Source organism: Lolium perenne, chromosome 2 (genome assembly GCF_019359855.2).
Source record: "Lolium perenne isolate Kyuss_39 chromosome 2, Kyuss_2.0, whole genome shotgun sequence".
NCBI lineage: Eukaryota > Viridiplantae > Streptophyta > Magnoliopsida > Poales > Poaceae > Lolium > Lolium perenne.
In genome coordinates this window covers 187156283-187182087 of record NC_067245.2, presented here as the reverse complement: position 1 = coordinate 187182087, position 25805 = coordinate 187156283, and the positions used below count along the sequence as shown (strand labels likewise).

The window sequence follows — 25805 nt, the reverse complement described above, 5'->3', positions numbered from 1 at the left end:
GACCAACATGACATCATGAGTACATCTTTTTCGCGTTTAAAACTTGATCATTCAACTATAAACTGTAAAGAAGTAGCACAAAAAAAAAACAGTTGCATGTCCAAAATGCGTCGGACCGCTGGAGGTAGCCCCCGACGCAAACGGACATTTCGCCCCTTGCGGTCATTTTGGCGTCCACGGGACGACGCAAACGGACGCTCGCGACCACTTTTGAGCGTCCGAAATGCGTCGCCCCGCTGGAGATGCCCTAACCTGCTCCGCGCCAGGATAGTCGGGGTTTTCATCCCTGCTCGGCTGCTCGCACCTATGGTGGTCCGCCAGGCAGCGGGAATGCAGCCTAGGCTGCCAAGTCTAATAAGGCTTATATGAAAATTTGGGACCCCCCAAAATCTGGGGCCCCGTGCAGCCGCACAAGGCGCACTCCTGCCGGCCCAGCCCTGATGTGGAGGGTGGGTGTCTTAGTCTTCCCTTTATTTCTAAGATTCATTTTTTTAACTTAAAATATCTTGAGAACCGTAAGTCTAAATTACGAACCGTTTTCACTTTTGAGATCCTCGCGTCAAGATCTTCAAAACTAGATTTCATGCTGATAGATTTCGAGATACTTTTTTCCGTAATTCCAGTACTAGTATGGCCGTACTCGTGGTGTGTACATACATGTACTCGGAGCGGGAGGAGGGGCCGTCATCCATCTCCTGCCGCATGGCGGAGACAGGTGGCACCAGCGAGGAAGAAGCCCGTGGCGCAGTGGCGGATGACGTCGGTGAGACGTGGAAGGAGGTGAACAGGGAGGTAGCCTTCAGAAGCACAGGCACGGCCGACCGTGTCTGCCTCAACCTGGCGAGAATCGACGTGCATCTACCGCGATGGCGACGGCATCACCTTGCCGTCAGACAGCCGGAAACGCCTGGTCAATGACCTTTTCCTCATCCCCGCTGATCCGGACATTTGTGACGCATTAGCCGAGCTCGACAGTGATGAGTTATTTGCATAATCGGCAAGGCATGGATCTATACACAAAGCCACATAAGCACTGATCCAATCCCAGCAGCACATGGCTGGCCTTGTTTGTCACCTTGGGCAACTTGCTATTTGCAGCACATTGTTGTTGTTGAACGAGTGGTCGATGTGAGTGTGCATGTGCATCTCAGGTTCCCACACATATTAACGGCAAGGTTTGGAGAAGCACCTGTTGCACAGATAAGGTGTGAGAGCGACCATCGGGATGGCGCCAACGCCCACACCACACATCGTGCATACATAGCACAATAGAAGGCAAAGGTTGCATAAAACTCCAATTAACCAGGGCCATCAGCATCAGAACACCCATTAGCAGTGCAAACTGTGATTCCATATCATAGCATAGGCAGAGCGAGTCAACAAACACAATCACAGACTTAAGGGTTACCACAACGGGATCTTATGAAGGGTTAAAAAGTCGCATTGCATCTGTACCACCATGGTTTATAGAGTTCAGAACAGTCCCAGTGAATGCCCATAGTAATAGCAGAATTCAGGCCACTCAACTCTTCGAACCAAAGCTAAAATGAGTTATCCCTGTTTCCCCACCAAAACTTAGGATGAGTTATCTCAATTTTAAACCAAACCCTGCTGTTCCCCAGGCATCTACGGAACTTGCATTTGCACGACGGTGCACATCTCTGGATGTGCAACCAAAGGCAAAACACAGCAGCAGCAGATACAGCTATTTCCGAAAAGAGAAAATCCGAAGACCGAAACTGTTGTTCCAGGCATATCAAGGAACTTGCCTGACCATGCAGAACCAAAGGAGGAACACAGCACAAAAAAGGTATTTTCGGCAAAAGATCTCTTGGGTTTATCTTGCAAGAATTCCACCACACTTCGCAACTGAGACATTCCCTGCGCTGCCATCCTCACTGCACAAAGGCAGAATTCATTTATTGTAGCGAGGTATTTACAGAAAATAAGAAAACTTGGAAGGAAAAAACAGCTCTCCCTGGTCCTCATCGGAAATGAAACCTACCTGTACTGGGGTCTGTTGTGGTTGCTTCTGTTGGTGATATGCATATCCTCCACGGCCTTTGTAACCATGCATGTTAGAATCCCCAGGAGAGCAGCCATAATCAGGACCCGAACCTTGGGGATGTCCATGGTACTCATCATTCGCTTCATCCTGCTCATGTTTATGATGTAGAAGTATGCTTGTCAACAAAGATAACTAGGAACGTTCTGGCAATCAAATCAGAAAGTAGAAGACAAACAAGAGACAAGAACTACCTTCTTGTTAGAAAGACGGCGAGCCCAGAAAATCCTCATGGTGTTATTTCCCAGTTGGCTTCCATTTAGAATTCTTCTAGCCTCCTCAGCTGATGCTCTGCACAAGAATGTAGAAGTCATATTTCAGTCTATTCCAGGGAAGAACTGGGGTACTTAAGAGAGGGTATGGCAGACCAATTAAAGACATCCACAGTTCTAATGGGCCTTGGCAACAATATACTGAACATTGTGATGACTAAACCAAATACCTGCTCGAATATGCGACGAAGCCACAGCATTTCCCCTCTACTAACGTGACATCAGTATCAGTAATCTCTCCATAAGGACTAAAGGCTTTCTTTAGATCCTCAGCAGTTACACTTAAATCAAGACCACCGACAAATAGCTGCAAGCCATTAAAACATCCTGAGATTAAATGTCTGTACATGTGACTCCTTTTAAGAGGTAAGACCATATACTCACTCTTTTATTGTTCCAATTGCCATCAGAATCTGTCCCTTGTGTAAGAGAACCTGCAAGAATGAAGTATGTAGTTATAAACTATTGATGCTGGCATTGCTAAATATTGTGTGGTATAATTGATATGAAAATACTTAAGGTATATCAATTTGTGATCCACTAGGACAGAAAATTAACCCACCACTAGCCATAGATTAACGCATTAAAGTGTGCCAACATTACAGGATGTATACCCAGCGCACTAGGTACTTCAAAACACTGAATCCAGCACTGAGATAATCAACACATGTTTTATGATCGAGATAGACCACGATAGGCTCATGGAGCTGAATCAAAACACTTGCAGGTGAAACAATGTGTGTAACATGCAACTTGAAATGCATCAGAGTGCATGATCTACGGCAATGCAGCAGAGTTACGTGCATGTTGTACTAAAGGGTGGACTACAGGTGCAAGGGAAAAGGAGAGCCTAATACAAGGAATGGATGAGGGGAGGCTACACTCACACAGCCAAAAATGCTTGCTCACACTATTGGATCGGATTGGATTGGGTTGGGGGTGATTCAGTTGGATAGAGAGTATGTAAGTGCAGGGAAACCATTTGAAAGGCGTAAAATATGCAGCAGTGCAAACAGTGGAATTGCATCTTGCTAAAAATTAAACCAGTAAAAAGATATTTGCAATAGTAAGGAGACATAGTGAGCCGAAATTCAAAATCAAAGCTGGGTAGCTACAGAAAATCAATTGCAAACCATTCTGTTGGTGGCCAGTGCCGGTAGCAGCTCTGATACGCATAGGCCTAGTAGAACAGTATGCTCCATCCATTTCGGTCATCGCTTTTCTGCACTCACTAACATCTCCAAACAAAACAAACCCGTAGCCTTTTGAGTGTCCAGCAAAACCACCCCGCATAACAGTTGCCTTCTTAACTGATGGATAGCGGTTCTTGAACACATCATGTAGCATGAGGTCTGTAACATCAAGGCTCAAGTCCCCAACATATATGGCATGATCATCGCCAGCGGGCTTCCCTGGAGCGCTACGGATGACCCAGCTGAGCCTGAAACCTCTGTCAGTATTAGGCATCCTCTGGCCATTGTAGCTCTGGAGGATTTGATCAGCGGTGACATGGTTAGCAAAGTTAAGATAGCCAAAACCCTCGGGTTGCCTGGTCTCCTTGTTGCGCATTACCACTACCGACACGAGCTGCATTAAAACAGAAATGATGAAGAGAACAGTGAGAAAAACAAGTAAGACGTTGAGGTGAATCACAAGAGAAATGGTAATTGCCTCTGCTACTAATTGACTGATAAGAGGAGAGCATTGACAGATATATAGCCAGATTTAGGCGACTGAAATGCAGATAGAGTAAGGAGCTAAAAATAGTAAAATGTGTGCAATTTACTGCCAGTAGAGCATGTATGACGCACACACAGCAGAAAACTGAACGTAGTGAGACCATTTCCTCCATCCAATTTCTAAAAAAAAAAAAAGATTGAGACCATGTCCTAGTCAGCGGGACACAGATCTACTGGCACCAATGCTACAATCTAGCAGTGCTAGTAAACAGTATGCTGCACATACATAGGCGCGTATTAATTTAGGAGTTCTAATTCGGCAGCATATATCAAGGGCGGGCGCACATTAGGCACATATGAAACAATTAAACAAAATAGTAGGTAGGGTAGGATGTGGGGTATGGGATCCCAATTTCTATTTCTTGCCTGGGCACCATCTGATCTTATGCGGTGCTCCCACTTTTGGTGCGTCGGATCCTGATCTAACGGCATGACGGAAGCAGCCCAATCCAACCCGCACGTGGCTCTCCTCTGGTCCACGCAGTCCTGATCCTAGCGACACTGCCCCGCCCCCCATCCACATCTCCACGAACTTCTAGAGACACCGAGCGCCCTCACTGTCTCTCCGTTCGCCGGTGACCTCCTCTCCGCCTAGCCCCCGCGCCACCTCGGTGGACGTGCGTGCTCGCGCCGGTCTCGCGCCCTTCTTCTGCCAACTCTCCACTGCCCCTTCCCCAACCTCCCGCGAGTTCCATCCTCAATCACGCAAGGGCGCCATTGCCGCCATAGCTCCTTGATCTGTGCCCTGGCGAGCCACCTCCAGCTATGGCGGAACAGTAGGAGAACTCCGGCGGGGAAGAGGAAGAGTTCAAGCTCGATCTCTGCTAGGCTCCGCGCCAAGATCTGACTTCCCGCCGCCATCCTACTCTTCCACAACGGCGGCGAGCTGGAGTAGCGGAAGATGCGGCGCTGGTCCGAGAATCCGTCTTGGCTCTTCGCGCACGCAAGAGCTACCACGCCGTGCCGCTCCGTTGCACAGTGCAGCAGCGCCCATCGCCCGGCCTTGCACGCAAGCCACTTTTTCCTCGTGTTTGTATGTGGCGTCCACTCCCTCTCTTGTCTTTTCTTTTCTGGCTGCGTGTTAATGTTTCATGCTCCTGCTACTTATTACTGTACTGCTTAATCTACTCTGATGGTGTAGGTTTTCACTTCCAAATCAACGGAAGGATCTAAATTTTGTTCCCTAGATGTAATTTTTGCAGTTTATTTTTTGCCTTTTTTTTTACTTCTAGAACGGTGGAATGATGTAATATATTATGTCCCTGGATGTAATTTTTGCAGACTAATTTCTGCCACTTACATTTTTCACTTTGAGAATCAGTCGAAGGATGTGAATATATTAGTTTCTTTCTCTACTTGGCATGTAATTTTTATTGGTTTTCTACATCCAGAACGTTTAATGGATCAATGTGTAAACAATATTATATTTTTTATTCTAGTTTTTGTGAGTTTGGATGTAATTTTTACATTCTTTTTACATCTATCGGTGCATTTTTTACAGCCTCAATTAGGCCACAAAATAAGTGGTAGCAGTTGTTATTTACGAGGGATGTAGTTTTTTTTTTGTAAAACTTAGGTTAAGTTTTTTTTTTGCGGGTAACTTAGGTTAAGTTTTTGCATACAAATTACACTGATTGGAATACTACGTGCATGTGTGTAGCGAGATATTTTTCTTGTTCAATTACATGTTCGCTCGCGTGCATAACAAAGCGGAAAAGGGGTTCCGGGTCACAAAGCGAGGGACGTGACCGCTTGGGGACCAGGACTTTCCTTTTTCAGAAGTAATGATGTAGGAACATGATTGTTTACTATTTACGGGTGGGGCACTGCGAAAGACAATCCGGTGCCCGGGCACTCTGTAGCATAGCCCGTATGGGATGGGCTCACCTCGGACGAGCGGGTGAAGCAGCTGTAGAGGTAGTCCTCGTCCATCCAGTCGAGAAGTCCGCCGATCCAGAGTGACCTCGGCTTGTTTCCGACGGATCCGGCTCCGCTTTCGTCCTCCGCGGCCGGACCCGCCTGCTCCTGCTGCGGCGCCGGCGGCGACCCGCGGTTGTGGTAGGGCGGCGCCATGGCCCAGTGCTGCGGACGCGAATGTGCCATGGTGGCGTGCGGGAGGGAAGGCGGGATCAAACCCTAGCAATCGAATGGACGGCGAGAGGAGGAGGGTGGGAACGAAGGAAAAAAGGTGGAACACCAGTCAAGCAGAGGTTGAGAGGTAAGTTGGGGTTTAAGGTGGGTCCACTGGTCTGTGAAAACACCGGCTTGAAGGTAATGAAAAAACGTGCACACTCCGTTCTTACTCGCTCCATTCACATTACCACGCCTTCTTCAGTTAAATTTTTATCAAATATTTACGGAAAATATATCAATATCTACAACATAAATTTTATTGTGATCTCTCTTTGCCATAGTATATGCGTATTGGTTCTCGCGAAAGTCAAAATCAACAAAGTTTGATCAAGTTTTTTTAGAAGATTATCTATGTTTACAATACCTTATGTATACCACATTAAAGTATACTTCATGTTCAACCTGATGGTGTTGATTTTTTTTATATAAACAAAGTTTACACGGTTTGACTTTAGGAAAATATTATGCGCACTATATTTTGGCACAGAGGGAGTATTAGAATCATCATAAAATATTTTTCGACAAAGATTGTATACTAATATCACGGAGATACCAAATATATCTAGCATCTGCAACAACACATTGCCCTAGCGGCATTACAGATGCACACAACCAAAAAAAGAATTACAAAAAAGAAAAGGCCCCGCTACATTTGGCTATTTCTTGAAACAACAATACTAACACCACCAAGACAACACCAGAAGTTCAGCTTCTCCAAAAGCGACGCCTCTAAGAAGGAAACGGTGCACAAGCGTCGTCGTCGTCCGATCACATGTATTAGGTTTTCGCACTAAAGAAAATACTCGCTCTCAAAACAATGCGTTCAATAGGCCATTGTCAGGCACAACTAATTAAGGCCTGACCATGAATTTTCACCTTGAAAAAGTAAAACTTTAAACTTCTCTTGTGTAGTCGCCCCACTTGCATTTCGATGCTCCAAGTCATAGAACACCAAGGCAATTCCTCGTCACCACAAAGACTCGAACCACCATTGCTAGTCCCCAACTCTCGACTGCCATGCCATTCTCCGTCAGCACCATGGGACGAGAAAGCGTGCCCCATGATATTAACAGCCAATAGAGTTTCGAAGCGCTCCCTCTGAAACCAAACACTCAGAAAAACACAGGATTTAGCAATCTCGAGGCATATATCGCCTAGTGGAGTTCGCCGGCGGATCCTTCTGGAACACGACATTGCAACCATATCAATGGGGACACGCATCCGGCAGATCATCATCTTAGCGCGAGAAGAAATCCTAGGACCACCACCTTTTGTTCAGGTCGAGCTCGTAGAGGAGTGATGACCCACAAGTATAGGGGGTGTATCGTAGTATTTTCGATAAGTAAGAATGTCGATCCCAACGAGGAGCAGAAGGTGTTGACAAGCAGTTTCGATGAAGGATTCACTGTAAATGCTCACAGACAAGTATTCAGGGGGTTTTGATGTAACAGTTGAATAAAGTACGAGTAAGTAAAGTGCGAGAGTAATAATTGCAGCGAGTGGCCCAATCCTTTTTAGCACAAAGGACAAGCCGGTTTGTTTACTTATAATGACCAAACGTTCTCGAGGACACACGGGATTTTAGTCTAGTGCTTTCGCTACATACGGCTAAATAATCTTCATTGTTATGATAAGTGTTGTGTGGGTGAACCTATGCTAATGTACCGCCCTTCCTAGGACTAATACATACTTGTGATTATATCCCTTGCAAGCATCCGCAACTACAAGAAAGTAATTAAGAATAAATCTAACCACAGCCTTAAACTCTGGGATCCTGCGATCCTGCATCGATATACCAACGGGGGTTTAGGTTTCTGTCACTCCGGCAACCCCGCAATTAGCAAACGAATACAAGATGCATTCCCCTAGGCCCATAAATGGTGAAGTGTCATGTAGTCGACGTTCACATGACACCACTAGAAGAATAACACCACAACTTAAATATCACACCATTGAATATTACTCAACCATAGTTCACTACTAACATTTAGACTTCACCCATGTCCTCAAGAACTAAACGAACTACTCACGAGACATCATACGGAACATGATCAGAGGTGATATGATGATGAATAACAATCTGAACATAAACTTGGTTCAATGGTTTCACTCAATAGCATCAACAACAAGTAGAGATCGATACCGGGAGAGTTTCCCCTATCAAACAATCAAGATCAAACCCAAATTGCTACGGCGGTGACGGTGTCCAGCGGTGATGACGGCGGTGATGATGGTGGAGATGATGATGATGGTGATGGCGATGATGTCCAGCTCGATGACGGTGACGATGGCGTCGATTTCCCTCCCGAGGGAATTTCCTATGATTCCTGCCCGCCGGAGAGCTCTTTCTCTCTCGGTGTTCTCTCGCCCCGCAGAGGCGGTCAGAACTCTTCGCGAGGTACCCTCTCGTGGCTTAGGTTTTCGGGACGAAGGATTTCGCGAAGAAAAGGAGGCGAAAGGGGTCGTGGGCCCCTGCACCACATGGCGGCGCGGCCAGGGCATGGGCCGCGCCGCCCTAGGGTGTGGGCCCACCCTGGGTCCTCCTGGCCCCTCCTTCTGGCTTCCTTCGTCATCTTGGAAAATAGGATTTTTGGTATCATTTCCTCCCACGCTTGATCTTCCGAAATATTGCGTTCGACGGTGCTTTTTCCAGCGAATCCTGCTCCGTGCTTGATCCTCCAATAATGATGAAACATGCAAAATAGATGAAATAACATAAGTATTGTGTCCCAATATGAAATATATCAATGAATAACAGCAAATTATGATATAAAATAGTGATGCAAATTGGACGTATCAACTCCCCCAAAGCTTAGACTTCGCTTGTCCCCAAGCGAAACTGAGCTCGATAGACAGGACCACATGTTTATGGAGTGAAGAGTCGATAAATAAAATACGGACAAGAAGCATCATATTCATTCACACAGGACATTATAGTAAACAACCTCTTATAACTCATCTTGAAACAAGTATAAGGTAATCACAAGTAAAGGTGCATGAGAAATCATAATTGGTGATGGCAAACTTCGTTCTTGGTCAGAGAACAATTAATGATTATATTTATCTCATTGAGCAGCGCTCTCATGTTAAAGTTTATAAGGCACAACTTGCATACTCAATCATAATGGTCTTCTCATGATCATTGATAACTTGCAAAGCTATATTCATTCAGATAAAACTTGTACTAAACAAGGAAGAATAAAAGACATGATGTAGCAAATCACAGTATAATGGTTTGATCACAACTACTCAAATGCTTGCTTGAGATGGAGGGAAATAGGCTTACTGACTCAACATAAAGTAAAAGACAGGCCCTTCGCAGAGGGAAGCAGGGATTAAATCATGTGCTAGAGCTTTTTCAATTTTGAAATCATATAGAGATAATAAAAGTAACATTTTGAGAGGTGTTTGTTGTTGTCAACGACTGGTAGCGGGTGCTCTAACCCCCTTGCCAGACAACCTCCTAAGAGCGGCTCCCATATTATTTTCATTTTGTGTGGCACTCCTTCCAACCTTTCTTTCACAAACCATGGCTAACCGAATCCTCGGGTGCCTGCCAACAATCTCATACCATGAAGGAGTGCCTTTTTATTTTAGCTTTATTATGATGATGACACTCCCCCCAACCCTTGCTTACACAAGCCATGGCTAACCGAATCCTTCGGGTGCCGTCCATCAATCACATACCATGGAGGAGTGTCTATTTAGTTTGATTAATTTGGGACTGGGAATCCCATTGCCAGCTCTTTTTGCAAAATTATTGGATAAGCGGATGAAGCCACTAGTCCATTGGTGAAAGTTGCCCAACAAGATTGAAAGATAAAACACCACATACTTCCTCATGAGCTATGAAACATTGACACAATTAAGAGATACTAAGTTTTGAATTGTTTAAAGGTAGCACATGAAGTATTTACTTGGAATGGCAGAAAATACCATGTAGTAGGTAGGTATGGTGGACAAAAATGACATAGGTTTGGGTTAAGGTTTGGATGCACGAGAAGTAATCCCTCTCAGTACAGGTCTTTGGCTAGCAAGGTTAATTAGCAAGCATAAGAGTCGAGGGAAACAAACAAACATACATATGATAGAAACAATCATGCATCTTCCTTGTAAGCACAAACAATCTTAACTTCAGAATAGTAAGCTATGAGCTAACAAGAAAGACAATGAAACATCTACATGTATTTCTCTTTTCTATTTAAACCTCAAAGTGTTGCTGCTATCGACCAATGCTAAGTTTGCCAAAACCAAATAGATTAATTCAATGCTCCCAAAGTGATACCAATACTAACAACAAGGTAAATCATATAATAGAGATTGCAAACTAAAATAAGATGTGCAATATGTAAATGATAAGACTTCTCATTAATATTCCATAACGATAACTCACACCAAGGGATACATAAATAACCAACTAAAGGAGAGATACTTCCAAACGCAACCCATCTTATATGATAACTTCCCTACTCATGATATGACACTACTTGACAAATAAAAGTAAAAGGTAGTGATAATGTGATACCGCGGCACTCCCCCAAGCTTGGAACAAACCAAGGGGATGCCAATACCGATGATGAATTACTCCTGCGGAGATGGTGGTGACGAACTCCCGTCATCAAACTTCCAAGGAAGAGGCTCTCCATCAAGAAACGACATCTTGGTCTCGGGGATCCTGAAACTAGCAGCACGGCTTATGTATTTAAACCTGTTTTCATACTCACAGTTCTGATTCTGAAAATCATAGAGTTGTGCTTGGAGCTTGTTGGTGGTGTCGTGAAGTGAGAGGATGTCACTCCAAAGCTTTGCAGTTTCCTTCTCATGTTCAGCAATGAGTTCAGACACAATCCTGTGGAAAATATCCACCTCACGCTCAGCCATCTTCTTGTATTTGAAAACCTCTTGTTCTAGCTTCTCCATCCTGTCTTCCAGGCTTCCTTCTCCTTTAGGACCCTGGACATCCTTGACCTGCAGTTCTCCTTCAACGAGCAGCAACTCCTTGGGGTGCATCCTCAGCTCCTCCATGTACAAGTTGCCAACATCCTTGCTGGAGCTGTCCTTCGGAGTTTCCGATGAAGACATGATGGCTCTAGATCCGAAGCAAATCCGGCGTAAACAACTCGAAACAAAACACATCGAGAAAACGATATACGGACCTCCGTGGTCCGGGGATTATATAGCAAAAAATTTCGCGACAAACGGAAAGTACCAGATCGAACCGTAGTCGGAAAGGGGCGACGGGCGGCCAAACCATAGGTCGGCGCGGGCCTGTGCTTGGCCGCGCCGGCCTATGGTGCCACGCCCTCGTGCGTCCTTTCCACTCCGTTTCGAACTCGTAATTTTTCATATTTTCCAAAAACAGCAAAAATATTGTTCGAAAGTAAATTGCGTACTTTTCATTACCAGATCGTTACCTATTCAAAGTCGAAGTTCGCGGATCATCAATTTGCCCTTTGATGAAAGCTTCCGGTGTTTCCACTTGAATAATATCAACATCAACATTATAGGAATCACCTGAGATATAATGTTTGAGTCTTTGTCCATTCACCACTTGCGTAGCATTGCCTTGGAGAGAGCTAATTTTAATTGCTCCTGAACGATACACCTCCTCGACAACATACGGTCCTTCCCATTTCGAGAGTAATTTCCCTGCAAAGAATCTGAGACGAGACCGATACAATAGGACTTTATCCCCAATATTAAATTCTCTTTTGATAATCCTCCTATCATGCCATTTTTTAACTTTCTCTTTAAAGAGTTTAGCATTTTCATAAGCTTCACTTCTCCATTCATCTAGAGAACTCAATTGCAACAACCTCTTATCACCAACAAGTTTAGGATCTTTATTTAATTCTCTAACAGCCCAATAAGCTTTGTGCTCTAGTTCTAAAGGTAAATGACAAGCTTTCCCATAAACCATTTTATAAGGTGACATTCCCATGGGATTTTTATAAGCAGTTCTATAAGCCCAAAGTGCATCCTTCAATTTACTAGCCCAATTCTTTCTAGTTTTATTAACGGTCTTTCCCAAAATAGATTTAATCTCTCTATTTGATAATTCTACTTGACCACTAGTTTGAGGATGATAAGCGGAAGCAATTCTATGATTAATACCATACTTAGCAAGAGTTTTTCTAAAACCTCCATGAATAAAGTGAGAACCTCCATCAGTCATAATATATCTAGGCACTCCAAATCTAGGAAAAATAATATCTAAAAGCATTCTTAAAGAGGTCTCACCATCAGCACTTTTTGTAGGTATAGCTTCCACCCATTTAGTAACATAATCAACAGCAACAAGTATGTGAGTGTTACCTTCCGAAGACGGAAAAGGTCCCATGAAGTCAAATCCCCAACAATCAAATGGTTCAATAACAAGAGTATAATTCATTGGCATTTCATTGCGTCTGGAGATATTACCAACCCTTTGGCATTCATCACAAGATAAAATAAACTTTCTCGCATCCTTGAAGAGAGTTGGCCAATAAAAACCTGATTGTAGAACCTTTTGCGCGGTTCTTTCTCCGGCGTGATGTCCTCCATAAGCACTACCATGACATTTACTCAATATCTCCTGTTGTTCATATTCGGGAACACATCTTCGCATAATACCATCCACTCCTTCTTTATATAAGTGTGGGTCATCCCGTAAATAATGCCTCAAATCATAAAAGAATTTCCTCCTTTGCTGAGCTGAAAAGGTTGGAGGCAAGTACTTGGAAACAATAAAGTTAGCATAATCAAGATACCAAGGACTGTCTCGCGAGCTCACCTTTATTACAGCCAATTGTTCATTTGGAAAACTATCATTAACAGAACAGGATCATAAGCAATATTTTCCAATCTAGATAAATTATCAAGAACAGGATTATCAAGACCTTTCCTATCTACAATATGTAAATCAAATTCTTGCAAAAGAAGTACCCATCTAATAAGCCTCGGCTTAGCATCTTTCTTTGTCATAAGGTATCTAATTGCAGCATGATCAAGATGAATAGTAACTTTTGAATCAACAATATAAGATCTAAATTTATCACAAGCAAAGACTACAAATAATAATTCTTTTTCAGTTGTAGCATAATTTCTTTGAGCAGCCTCACGAGTTGTACTAGCAGAATGAATAACATTCAGTTTTTTATCGCCTCGCTGTCCAAGAACAAATACTTACAAGAAAATCACTAGCATCACACATAATCTCAAAGGGTAAGTTCCAATCAGAGGTTCAACTATAGGAGCAGCTTGTTAAGGCTTTCTTAAGAGTTTCAAAAGCTTCCTTACAATCATCATCAAAAACAAATGGTACATCTTTTTGAAGAAGATTAGTAAGAGGCTTTGAAATCTTGGAGAAATCTTTAATAAATCTCCTATAAAACCCAAAGCATGACCAAGAACACTACGAATACCTTTAACGTCCCTCGGATAGGGCATCTTCTCAATTGCTTCAACTTTAGCTCTATCAACTTCAATACCTCTCTCAGAAATTTTATGTCCCAATACAATTCCTTCATTAACCATAAAGTGGCATTTCTCCCAATTAAGAACAAGGTTAGTTTCTTCACATCTCTCGCAAAACTTTATCAAGGTTTCGCAAGCGCTATCAAAAGAATTCCCATAGACGGAAAAATCATCCATGAATACCTCTACAATACTTTCACAAAAACCATGAAAAATAGCAGACATGCATCTTTGAAAAGTAGCAGGAGCATTACATAAACCAAAAGGCATGCGTCTATAAGCATAAGTTCCATAGGGACAGTAAAGGTGGTTTTCTCTTGATCTTTAGCTTTAACAAGAATTTGTGAAAACCCGTAATAACCATCAAGAAAGCAAAAATGAGTATTTTTAGACAATCTTTCTAGCATTTGATCAATAAATGGTAAAGGGTAATGATCTTTCTTAGTAACTTTATTAACTTTTCGAAAATCAATGCACATTCTATACCCTACAACTACTCTTTGAGGGATGAGCTCATCATTATCATTAGGCACAACAGTCATTCCTCCTTTCTTGGGAACGCAATGCACAGGACTAACCCATCTACTGTCAGCAATAGGATATATAATACCAGCTTCAAGAAGTCGTAATACCTCATTTCTTACCACTTCCTTCATCTTCGGAATTAGACGACGCTGATGTTCAACAACATGTGCTTTGCATCATCTTCCATATTAATAGCATGTTGGCAAATAGAAGGAGAAATCCCTTTCAAATCATCAAGAGTATAGCCAATAGCTCCTCGGTGCTTCTTCAATATTTCCAATAACCTTTCTTCCTCAATCTCTGAAAGCTTAGAACTAATAATAACAGATATATTTTCTTATCATCAATATGAGCATATTTAAGATTATCAGCAAAGGCTTTAAATCAAAAACAGGATCTTCCTTTGGTGGCGGTGTTGTACCCAAATCTTCCACCGGTAAATCATGCTTGAGAATGGGTTGGCGAAGAAAAATTTCCTCAAGCTCATCTCTTTCTTTCCTAAAAACTTCACTCTCGCTATCCTCCAAATGTTGCTGCAAAGGATTATTAGGAACAAGAACAATAGATGCACACTGCTCCATTTTAAAATCATTACTAGGCAAATCAGCTTTATAAGGAGTTTTAGTAAATTTAGAGAAGTTAAACTCATAAGATTCACCAGCAAATTTAGTCAAAATTTTCTCTTTCTTGCAATCTATAATAGCTCCACAAGTATTTAGAAAAAGTCTACCAAAAATAATAGGACAATAATCACTAGCAGCAGAACCAAGTACCAAAAAGTCAGCAGGATATTTAATCTTACCGCATAAAACTTCCACATCTCGAACAATACCAATTGGAGAAATAGTTTCTCTATTAGCCAGCTGAATAACCACATCAATATCTTCAAGTTCACAAGAATCAATTTCGTGCATAATCTCCGTGTAAAGCTCATACGGAATAGCACTAACACTTGCACCGATATCACATAATCCATAATAGCAATGATCACCAATTCTAACAGATAGCATAGGAACACTAGCTTGTTTGGGTTTATTAGGATGTGAAACAATATTAGAAGCATCTTCACAGAAAATAATATGACCATCCTCCACATTTTCAGTCACAAGATCTTTAATTATTGCAACAGCAGGTTCAACTTTTATTTGTTCTTTAGGTACTACAGGTTTCTTTTCACTTTTATGAACCGCACTATTTATAACAGAGTACTCCTTCATTTTAGCAGGGAAAGGAGTTTTTCAATATAAGCTTCAGGAATAACATGATCAACAGTTTCAACTACAACGCATTTATTAATAGATGAATCAATTTTATCTTTATAAGGTTCATGATACTTATCAAAATTCTTCTTTGGCAATTCATAATGAGAGGCAAAAGCTTTATAAAGATTTGCAGCAACTTGAGAATCAAGACCATATGTAGCACTCATATTACGAAATTTATCGGTATCCATAAAAGCTTCAATGCATTTATAATCATAAATTATACCTGATTCTCTATCCTTGTCGTTCTCCTAACCTTCAGTATTTTCTTGGATCCGATCAAGAAGGTCCCTTTTAAAATCTTCTTTGTTACGTGTAAATGATCCAGAACAAGAAGTATCCAGCAAGGTCTTGTCTTGAAAAGAAAGTCTTGCATAGAAATTATCAATAATAACATTACCAGGAAGCTCATGAATGGGGCATTTGAGCATTAAAGACTTCAATCTCCCCCAAGCTTGGGCAATACTCTCTCCATCATGAGGCCAAAAATTATATATGCGATTCCGATCCTTGTGAATTTCACTTGGAGGATAGAACTTAGAATAAAACCGGGGCACAATATCATTCCATTCAAGAGAATCCCCATTATCCAAGAATTTATACCAATGCGCCGCTTTACCGCATAGCGATAAAGAGAATAGTTTCTTCCTCACTTCATCCATAGCAATACCTGCACATTTGAATAACCCGCATAATTCATGCAAAAACAAGAATGATCACCAGGATGGACAGTTCCATCCCCTTCATAGCGGTTATCCATAACACGTTCAATAATTTTTATAGGTATTTTATATGGTATTACTTCCTCACCTGGCGCCTCATCTACTACCGTTGCAGTAGTAGTAGATTTCCCAAATAAAAATTGAAGAGAAGATCTCTCCATAATGACTTATAGCAAGAAAGTGAAATAAAATCAGCACAACAAGAAAGGTTTTCCTTACCAATTCCACTTACCAATAGCGCTTCACTCCCCGGCAACGGCGCTTAAAAATAGTCTTGATGACCCACAAGTATAGGGGGTGTATCGTAGTATTTTCGATAAGTAAGAATGTCGATCCCAACGAGGAGCAGAAGGTGTTGACAAGCAGTTTCGATGAAGGATTCACTTGTAAATGCTCAGACAAGTATTCAGTGGGGTTTTGATGTAACAGCTTGAATAAAGTACGAGTAAGTAAAGTGCGAGAGTAATAATTGCAGCGAGTGGCCCAATCCTTTTTAGCACAAAGGACAAGCCGGTTTGTTTACTTATAATGACCAAACGTTCTCGAGGACACACGGGATTTTAGTCTAGTGCTTTCGCTACATACGGCTAAATAATCTTCATTGTTATGATAAGTGTTGTGTGGGTGAACCTATGCTAATGTACCGCCCTTCCTAGGACTAATACATACTTGTGATTATACCCCTTGCAAGCATCCGCAACTACAAGAAAGTAATTAAGAATAAATCTAACCACAGCCTTAAACTCGGGATCCTCGCGATCCCTCCCCGCATCGATATACCAATGGGGGTTTAGGTTTCTATCACTCCGGCAACCACGCAATTAGCAAACGAATACAAGATGCATTCCCCTAGGCCCATAAATGGTGAAGTGTCAGGTAGTCGACGGTCACATGACACCACTAGAAGAATAACACCACAACTTAAATATCACACCATTGAATATTACTCAACCATAGTTCACTACTAACATTTAGACTTCACCCATGTCCTCAAGAACTAAACGAACTACTCACGAGACATCATACGGAACATGATCAGAGGTGATATGATGATGAATAACAATCTGAACATAAACTTGGTTCAATGGTTTCACTCAATAGCATCAACAACAAGTAGAGATCGATACCGGGAGAGTTTCCCCTATCAAACAATCAAGATCAAACCCAAATTGCTACGGCGGTGACGGTGTCCAGCGGTGATGACGGCGGTGATGATGGTGGAGATGATGATGATGGTGATGGCGATGATGTCCAGCTCGATGACGGTGACGATGGCGTCGATTTCCCCCTCCCGGAGGGAATTTCCGGCGGATTCCTCGCCCGCCGAGAGCTCTTTTCTCTCGGTGTTCTCCGCCCCGCAGAGGCGGCTGTAACTCTTCGCGAGGTACCCTCTGTGGCTTAGGTTTTCGGGACGAAGGATTTCGCGAAGAAAAGGAGGCGAAAGGGGTCGTGGGCCCCCCAGACCACATGGCGGCGCGGCCAGGGCATGGGCCGCGCCGCCCTAGGGTGTGGGCCCACCCTGGGTCCTCCTGGCCCCTCCTTCTGGCTTCCTTCGTCATCTTGGAAAATAGGATTTTTGGTATAATTTCCTCCCACAGTTGATCTTCCGAAATATTGCGTTCTGACGGTGCTTTTTCCAGCAGAATCCTGGCTCCGGTGCTTGATCCTCCAATAATGATGAAACATGCAAAATAGATGAAATAACATAAGTATTGTGTCCCAATATGAAATATATCAATGAATAACAGCAAATTATGATATAAAATAGTGATGCAAATTGGACATATCAAGGAGATGCTACACAGAGCACCGTCGCAGATCGCCGACATGGACAAAACCACTATCAGATCCACAACACACTTTGGTTGGGGTCGAAAGGCCCAATTCTAGGTCCAAGGCAGCCCATATCTCAACAAAGTGAATCTAGCGAACGCACGGTTGCCGCCCTCAACCTCCTCGTAATCACTTGACAAGGAGGGAGCAAGCACCGACCGACACCGCCCCAAGCCCCATTGTGTAGCCTCGAAGACGGCGGATCTAAGCGGGACCCTATACCCGTGGCCTGCCTCCATCGCCTGCAAACGTCGTGAAGCAGTCCAGGACCAGACTGCCGTCACCGCCTGACCGGGATCTCCGCCCCGACCACCGCCGACATCCATCTCCGATGACGCCTCCCTAGTCGCACGTCGAGGATTTCGCCACAACCCCCATCCCCATCACCGTTCGGCACCAGGTGTCACCGCCACCGCGGCCCACGCCGGCGGCAACGGCGAAGGGATGCCGCGCGAACGGAACTTCTGGCGGCGGTTGGGGTCGCTCCGGAGTCACCCTGGGGGACGACCCGGGAGCTTCTCATCATAAAGTATACTTTAAAATAATATGCATTTGATATTATGACAATTTGATATTTCTTCTATTTTTGGTTGAACTTAATAAATTTTGACTTTAGTTAAACCCAGAACAAGGTAAAAAAAAAAATACAAGCCCAGAACAAGGTAATTGTGAATGGAGAAAGTATATGCTTGCTCGGAAGAGTGAAGGTTAAAATCTCATCATTAAACCCACCGGTTACTTATTTCTTTGATTCAACAGAATTTCTGTCCACAGTTGTGTTGGATAGTGTTTTCTGTACAGTTCTGTTCAATCAGTCTTGCCGTCCACGTTGTGTTTTTAATAAAAGAAGTGTTTTGAATAGATTAGATTATGGTTTTGGCACCCGTCTCCTTTTTATCATCCGCAACGATGGGGGATGGCATCATCTATAGTAACTGATGTCTGAACCTTCGCCCGACAACAAGATCTCCCGATGTCAATGATGATGTTGAAAATTTAAAATTTTGTAGTACTCCGTAGTAGATTCTTCAGAAAAAAAAAAGTCCGTAGGTATTGGCTCATGCCTATGTGTGTCAACAGTGAGAGGAGCTGCAATGCAAGGCAGCCATGGAAGTCAGGGCATCTCCAACCGCGCAACCCAAACGGACGCGCTGGGCCGTCCGTTTTGGACCGTTTGGGTCGCCGTCCGGACACGCAGACAGCGCCCCGCGTCCGCGTGTCCGTTTGGGTCGCGCGCTGCGCCCAACGCGCGAACGCATCGCATAACCGGAGAACCACGAAAACAAAAACAAAATGCGAATTTAAACGAAATTTCATTGAACATATGCCCTATTTTGGGCAAATTTGTACATAGCCCTATTTTGGGCAAATAAAACTGACAAAAGAAGCCCCTATATGGGCTTTTAAATTTAAACTAAAAACCCTCTATTAGGGTTTGGTCGGCGGCGCGGTGGCCGCCGGTGCGCCGCCTAGCCCCTGTGGGCGTCGTCGGCGACGTCGTCGCCGTGGACGACGTCCCCGGGCGGGGAGGCGATGTTGTGGCTCGACCGCGCCGGGGACTCCGGCCACGGAGACCACAGGCCTCCTGGAGGTGCGGCCATTTCTCGTCGTGCCATCCGCAGCCACGCAAACCTAGCCCAGATTTGGGCCGGGTTTGCATCGTTCCGGACGCCGCGGCCGTCCGCTTTTGCGGTGCGTCCCCACGTTGGGCCGCGATTTTGTCCAGCTCGATCCATCCGGACGCGTGGGCGCGGGATGGGTCGCCCGGTTGGAGATGCCCTCAGAACGGCTGAGTGGCGCAGGTGCGTGTGCATCCCAACTTTCCACACGTTGTTGTTGTTGATTGAGTGGTCGAGGTGAGTGTGCATGTGCATCCCAGACTTCCGTTCCCACACTTATGAACGGCAAGTTTTGGAGAAGCACCTGTTGCACAGATACCAAGGATGGCGCCAACGCCTACACCACATATAGTGCATATATAGCACAATTAAAAGCAACAAGGTTGCATAAAACTCTAATTAACCAGGATCACCAGCATCTGAACAGCCATCAGCACTCAGCAGTGCAAAACTGTGATTCCATATCATAGCACAGGAGGAGCGAGTCAACAAGCACAACCAGACTTACCGCAATGGGATCATATGAAGGGTTAAAGAGTAGCATTGCATCTGAACCACCTTCGGCTTAGAGTTCAGAAAGTCTCAGTGAATGCCCATACTAATAGCTAAAATGAGTTATCTCTGTTTCTCCACCAAAACTACAGGATGAGTTATCTCAGTTTTAAACCAAAACCTGCCGTTTCAGGCGTCTACGGAACTTGCATTTGCATAACGGTGCATCTCTTGATGCGCAACCAAAGGAAAAGAACAGCAGCAGCAGATACAGCTATTTTCGAAAGAGAAAAACCGGAGACCGAAACTGTTGTTCCAGGCATCTCAAGGAACTTGCGTGACCATGCAGAACCAAAGGAGAAACACGGCACCAAAAAAAAGTATTTCCAGCAAAAGTTCTCTTGGGTTTATCTTGCAAGAACTCCACCGCACTTTGTGACTCTGAAGTTCCCTGCGCTACCATCCTCACTGCACAAAGCCAGAATTCATTTATTGTAGCTAGGTATTTACAGAAAGTAAAAAAACTTGGCAAGGAAAAACAGTTCTCCGAAAGTAAAAGAACTTGCAAGGAAAAACAGCTCTCCCTGGTCCTCATCGGAAATGAAACCTACCTGTACTGGGGTCTGTTGTGGTTGCTTATGTTGGTTATATGCATTCCCTCCATGGCCTTTGTAGCCATGCATGTTAGGATCCCCAGGACAGTAATCATTATCAGGACCCAAACCTTGGGGATGTCCATGGTACTCATCATTCACTTCATCCTGCTCATGTTTGGGATGTAGAAGTATGCTTGTCAACAAAGAAAACTCGGAACGATCTGGCAATCAACTTAGAAAGTAGAAGACAAACAAGAGACAAAAACTACCTTCTTGTTAGAAAGAGGGCGAGCCCAGAAAATCCTCATGGTGTTATCTCCCAGCTGGCTTCCATCTAGAATTCTTAGAGCCTCCTCAGCTGACGCCCTGCACAAGATGAAGAAGTCATATTTCAGTCTATTCCAGGGAAGAACTGGGGTACTTTAGAGAGGTATGGCAGACCAATTAAAGATATCCACAGTTCCATATTCTTCCACAGGGTGGATGTAAATTACAATGTGAATAAATGAATTCGGTCTCAACATCTGAACGACATAATAATTTGACAGGTGAGTTCAAATGGGCCTTGGCAACAATATACTAAACAAACATTGTGATGACTAAACCAAATACCTGCTCGTATATGTGATGAAGCCACAGCATTTCCCCTCTATTATCCTGGTATTAGTAATCTCTCCATAAGGACTAAAGGCTTTCTTTAGATCCTCAGCAGTCACACTTAAATCAAGACCACGAACAAATAGCTGCAAGCCATTAACACATCCTGAGATTAAATGCCCGTACATATGACTTCTTTTAAGAGGTATAAGACCATGTACTCACTCTTTTATTGTCCCAATTGCCATCAGAATCCGTCCCTTGCTTACGAGAACCTGAAAGAATGAAGTATGTAGTTATAAACTATTGATGTTGACATTGCTAAATATTGTGTGGTATAATGGACAATTGGATATGACAAATACTAGACATATATCAACTTGTGATCCATCAGGACAGAGAATTAACCCACCACTAGTCATAGACTAGCGCACTGAAGTGAGCAAACATTAGAGGATGTATACCCAAGCACACTAGCTACTTCAAAATTCTGAATACAGTACTAGAAGTCCAGGGGACAAGAAATGCATATATTGTACTAGTGGACTAGAAGTCCAGGGGACAAGGAGAGCCTAATACAAGGACTGGATGAGGGGTGGGTACACTCAACACAGCCAAAATGCTGTAAGGAGACATAGAGAGCCGAAAGTCAAAATCAAAGCTGGGTAGCTGCAGAAAATTAATTGCAAACCATTTTGTTGGTGACCATACCGGTGGCAGCTCTGATATGCATAGGCCTGGTAGAACAGTATGCTCCATCCATTTCTGTCATCGCTTGTCTGCGTTCACTAACATCTCCGAACAAAACAAAGCCATAGCCTTTTGAGGGTCCAACGAAACCATCCCGAATAACAGTTGCCCTGGTAACTGATGGATAGCGATTCTTGAACACATTGTGCAGCATGAAGTCTGTAACATCATAGGCCAATCCCCCAACATATATGGCATGATCGTCTTCAGCAGGCTTAGCACTAGCAGGCTTCTCTGGAGCAGTGCGCATGACCCAGTTGAGCCTGAAATCCCTGTCAGCATTAGGCATCCTCTGGCCATTGTAGCTGTGGAGGATTTGATCAGCAGTAACATGGTCAGCAAAGTTGAGAAAACCAAAGCCCTCAGATTGCCTGGTCTCCTTGTTGCGCTTTATCACTACCGACAGGAGCTGCATTGAACAGAAACGGTGAGGAAAACAGTGAGAAAAACAAGTAAACGCTTTGAAAATGGCAAATTTCTGTACTACTACTAATTGACTGATAAGAGGAGGACATTGAAAAATATATAGCCAGATTTAGGGAACTGGAATGCAGATACAGGAAGGAGCTAAAAGTACCAAATGTGTGCAGTTCACTGAAACTAGAGCACATACGACACATACATAACGGAAAACTGAACGTTGTCAGTGAGACCATGTCCTGCATCCAATTTCTATTAAAAAAAAAACGCGAGGCCATATCCTAATCAGTGGCACACGAGCTAGTGGGCACCGAAGCTGCAAGCTAGTGGTGCCAGTACACAAGTATGGTGCACATATTAATCTCGAATTGATTAAAGGGAACTAATTGGGCAACACATATCAAGGGCACACGCACGCACATATGAAGTAAGTTAGCGGGTAGGAGTAGGAGGAGGGGCATGGGATGGGATCACCTCGGGCGAGCGGGTGAAGCAGCTGTAGAGGTAGTTCTCGTCCATCCAGTCGAGAAGCCCGCCGATCCAGAGTGACCTCGGCCCGAATCCGACGGACCCGGCCCCGGTTTCGTCCTCCGCGGCCGGCGCCGCCTGCTCCTTGTGTGGCGGCGGGCCGTGGTAGTGGTAGGGCGGAGCCATGGCCCAGTTGGACGAAGGCGATGGAGCCATGGCCGCGGAAGGGACGGCGGGAGCAAACCCTAGCAATCGAATGGATTCCGGTCGACGGCGAGAGGAGGGGGAGGGAAGGAAAAAGGTGCTGCAAGCAGAGCTGCAGAGGTAAAGTTGGGGTTTAAAGAGGGGTGCACGCATTCCAAATAGGTGGTGGAACCGGTCCACCGGGTTTTCTTTCTACGACACCCACATATTCGGAGGAAATAGCACCTAACACCACATATTGGCGACTTTTTTGCAAGGAACTACAACATGCGTTTTTTTTTTTTTTTTTTTTGCATAGAACACCATATTTTGATGTAATCACTTCACAAACCCACGTAGCCGATCATTAAAAGGTTTAATAACCAGTTAACCAGTCTAGCCCGCTGTATTTTCTCTCCTTTTTTTTTTTGAGAACACAGTACAACGCAGATGCTCACAAACACGCACGTACAAACACCCCTATGAACGCACGCACGCACACCCTACCCCTATGAGCACCTCCGAGGGACTGAGCCGGCATATCTTGAGGTTGACGAAGTCACCACTGGTGCCTCGCTGTTGACGGGCACGTCACCTACCACTGGAAGCATAGCGCCGGTTAAATCCTGGAATAAATCCAGGTAAATGCAAACACCCATGCCAAGTCGAGGACTTGAACCTGGGTGGGCTGGTTCCACCACAAGGGACCTAACCACCAGAGCCAAGCTCTGTTTGCCTTTCTCTCTCCTTATTTAACCGAACTGCTATGTACAAATCAACTCAACCCGATACCAATCTCACCGAGCCTCCGACGGCTTGAAGACCGCCAGCCTAGCCTGCACACATGTCGAGTCAAGAGAGCTCTCGCGGATTGCATGACTCGTTCTACCTGGAGAAAGTGAATGGTCCTTAGGCGCGTCACCCTGGTGGGAGCGAGCTCGTCATGCTCCACCGACTCCGTCCATGTCGCGCGGGGGTGTGTCAGTTGTGTTGCGTTGTCCTCGACTCGCACATCCCTATCAGAGAGCTCGCCATCCTCAGGTCGATGCTGCTTTGTGATGTTAGGATGGAGACAAGCACGAGAGCTTCCTGCGCCTTACCGCCTCGGCGGTATTGCACTAGATTCGTGAGGCGGACATGTCGTGCTTCGATTGCTCGAGATGTCCTCTCATAGTCCTACTGCGACCTAGACAAGAAGAAGCCTATTGACAGCACGGCATGGTTTGGCGGTCAACATCTACATGTGACCGGACCTGATCTCTCATTCATCGAGTTCGTGGGAGGGTGAGCAACTACACCACCACCGCGGACGAGCAGCCAGTGCATATGAAGGTGGCACGACAGTAGAGCACTAGGACGCTGACCATGGATTTCCTCGGCCCCGATGTCGGTCTCATCCCCACTGCTGGTGTGGCATCTCACGTGTTGATGTTGCCGATCACCAGGGACAGTGGTGAAGGGTGGCCGCCTCCACTTCATATCTGGACGAATCGATCCGAACATACCAGCAGTCAACAATGAAGATTAATTTTCCATTAAAGCTTTCAATATGGGTTATATGTTTTGTGCAAGTGATTACAACAAAATGTGGTGTACTGTGCAAAAACCCATGTTGTTGTTCCGTGCAAAAATGTTACCAACATGTGCTGCTATCTGCTATTTCCTCACATATTCGGTACATCCACAACATCAAGTCGGGTACCTCCACGGCAACCCCACAACAAGCAACACGAGTACATGGCAATTGCACATTTTGTAAGGGTACATTGCCCCTATGTGTGGTTTTGGTAATTAATGACAACCCATATGGACTAATGTTTTCATTGAGTTTATATGAAGTAATATTCCATAGGTGTTACTTGCTCTCCATGTGTTGGATTCAAGTATGGATGCCATGAAGATAAAGGTATATCTTGTGTATTGGCATCAAGATCATTGGTATGAAGATATATATATGTGATATGATCAATAAGAAGAAATGAAGATGGAGTTCTTATGTGGGACTCAATATTAGCCATGCTCTATCTTATGAGAGTATGAGAAGGTACAAGGTTAAGTCGGGCAAGTTCAAGATGAGCATCTCAAGTGGATCACATGCTTGAAGCTTGCCGTCCATTTGGTGATAATGGACATGTGAAGATGTGCATCAATAGAGCTTTCCCATCATGGTGTATGGGGGAGCATTTGTGAGTCTTCACGAAGCGACGATGATCAAGTGAGGCATTCCGGCTTGAGTGGAGCTTGAAGAGCTATCATCAAGATCAAGCGGGATGCGCAAGGCAAAGGTATGGCCTTGCTAGGTTTTCCTTTTACCGGTCTCAAGGTGGTTGTTGGGAGACCGGATTATAGGATAAATAGCCGCACTATCAAGAGGGGCTTTCGGTTGGGTAACTTGATCGCATCGTCTTAGAGAGCTCAATCCTTTGCATACTTTGCATATCCTTATTGCTTCTTGGTGTTTCTCTATGTGAGGTTCTTGAGCTTGTTGCTAGCTTTACAACAAGCCCAAGTTCATCGAAAACGGAATCCGCATGCATCTTCTATTGCGTTTTCGAGTTTGGACGTCTTTACCGTTTCTTGACGGTGGGAGACTCCCTCTCTAAAATCATCTAAAATGTTCTGTGAGGAGTCTCCATATTTCCAGTTTTTGTTGGGGTTCTATTCGTCGTTATCT

General features: G+C 44.2%; 1 protein-coding gene across 3 annotated transcripts; it reads right to left on the bottom strand.

The window, feature by feature from the left end:
- Window positions 1-1392: 1392 nt before the first annotated feature.
- Window positions 1393-23255, bottom strand: LOC127334143 (polyadenylate-binding protein RBP45). 3 transcript variants are annotated; one of them, XM_051360565.2, is made up of 9 exons: window positions 22955-23254; window positions 22022-22469; window positions 21536-21585; window positions 21326-21456; window positions 20983-21079; window positions 2508-2644; window positions 2260-2356; window positions 2006-2155; window positions 1393-1898 (listed from the first exon to the last, which is right to left on the bottom strand). In XM_051360565.2, the coding sequence occupies exons 1-9, from the start codon at window positions 23162-23164 to the stop codon at window positions 1896-1898; spliced, it is 1323 nt and encodes a 440-aa protein (XP_051216525.1). In that variant the 5' UTR covers window positions 23165-23254; the 3' UTR covers window positions 1393-1895. The 3 variants fall into 3 exon arrangements, with proteins under 3 accessions (XP_051216525.1, XP_051216527.1, XP_051216526.1); XM_051360567.2 differs by lacking the exons at window positions 20983-21079; window positions 21326-21456; window positions 21536-21585; window positions 22022-22469; window positions 22955-23254 and adding exons at window positions 2722-2771; window positions 3471-3924; window positions 5964-6269; XM_051360566.2 differs by lacking the exons at window positions 1393-1898; window positions 2006-2155; window positions 2260-2356; window positions 2508-2644 and adding exons at window positions 20149-20585; window positions 20729-20878 and having other exon boundaries at window positions 22955-23255.
- Between the last annotated feature and the right edge of the window lie 2550 nt (window positions 23256-25805).

Bases quoted from the DNA above. Each gene is read 5' to 3' on its own strand.
- LOC127334143 (XM_051360565.2), bottom strand. From the start codon at position 23,164: ATGGCTCCATCGCCTTCGTCCAACTGGGCCATGGCTCCGCCCTACCAC. The intron at 21,080-21,325 runs GTATTTGGTTTA...CATCTTGTGCAG, and splicing joins TTCATCACATATACGAGCAG to GGCGTCAGCTGAGGAGGCTC. The intron at 2,357-2,507 runs GTATTTGGTTTA...ATTCTTGTGCAG, and splicing joins TTCGTCGCATATTCGAGCAG to AGCATCAGCTGAGGAGGCTA.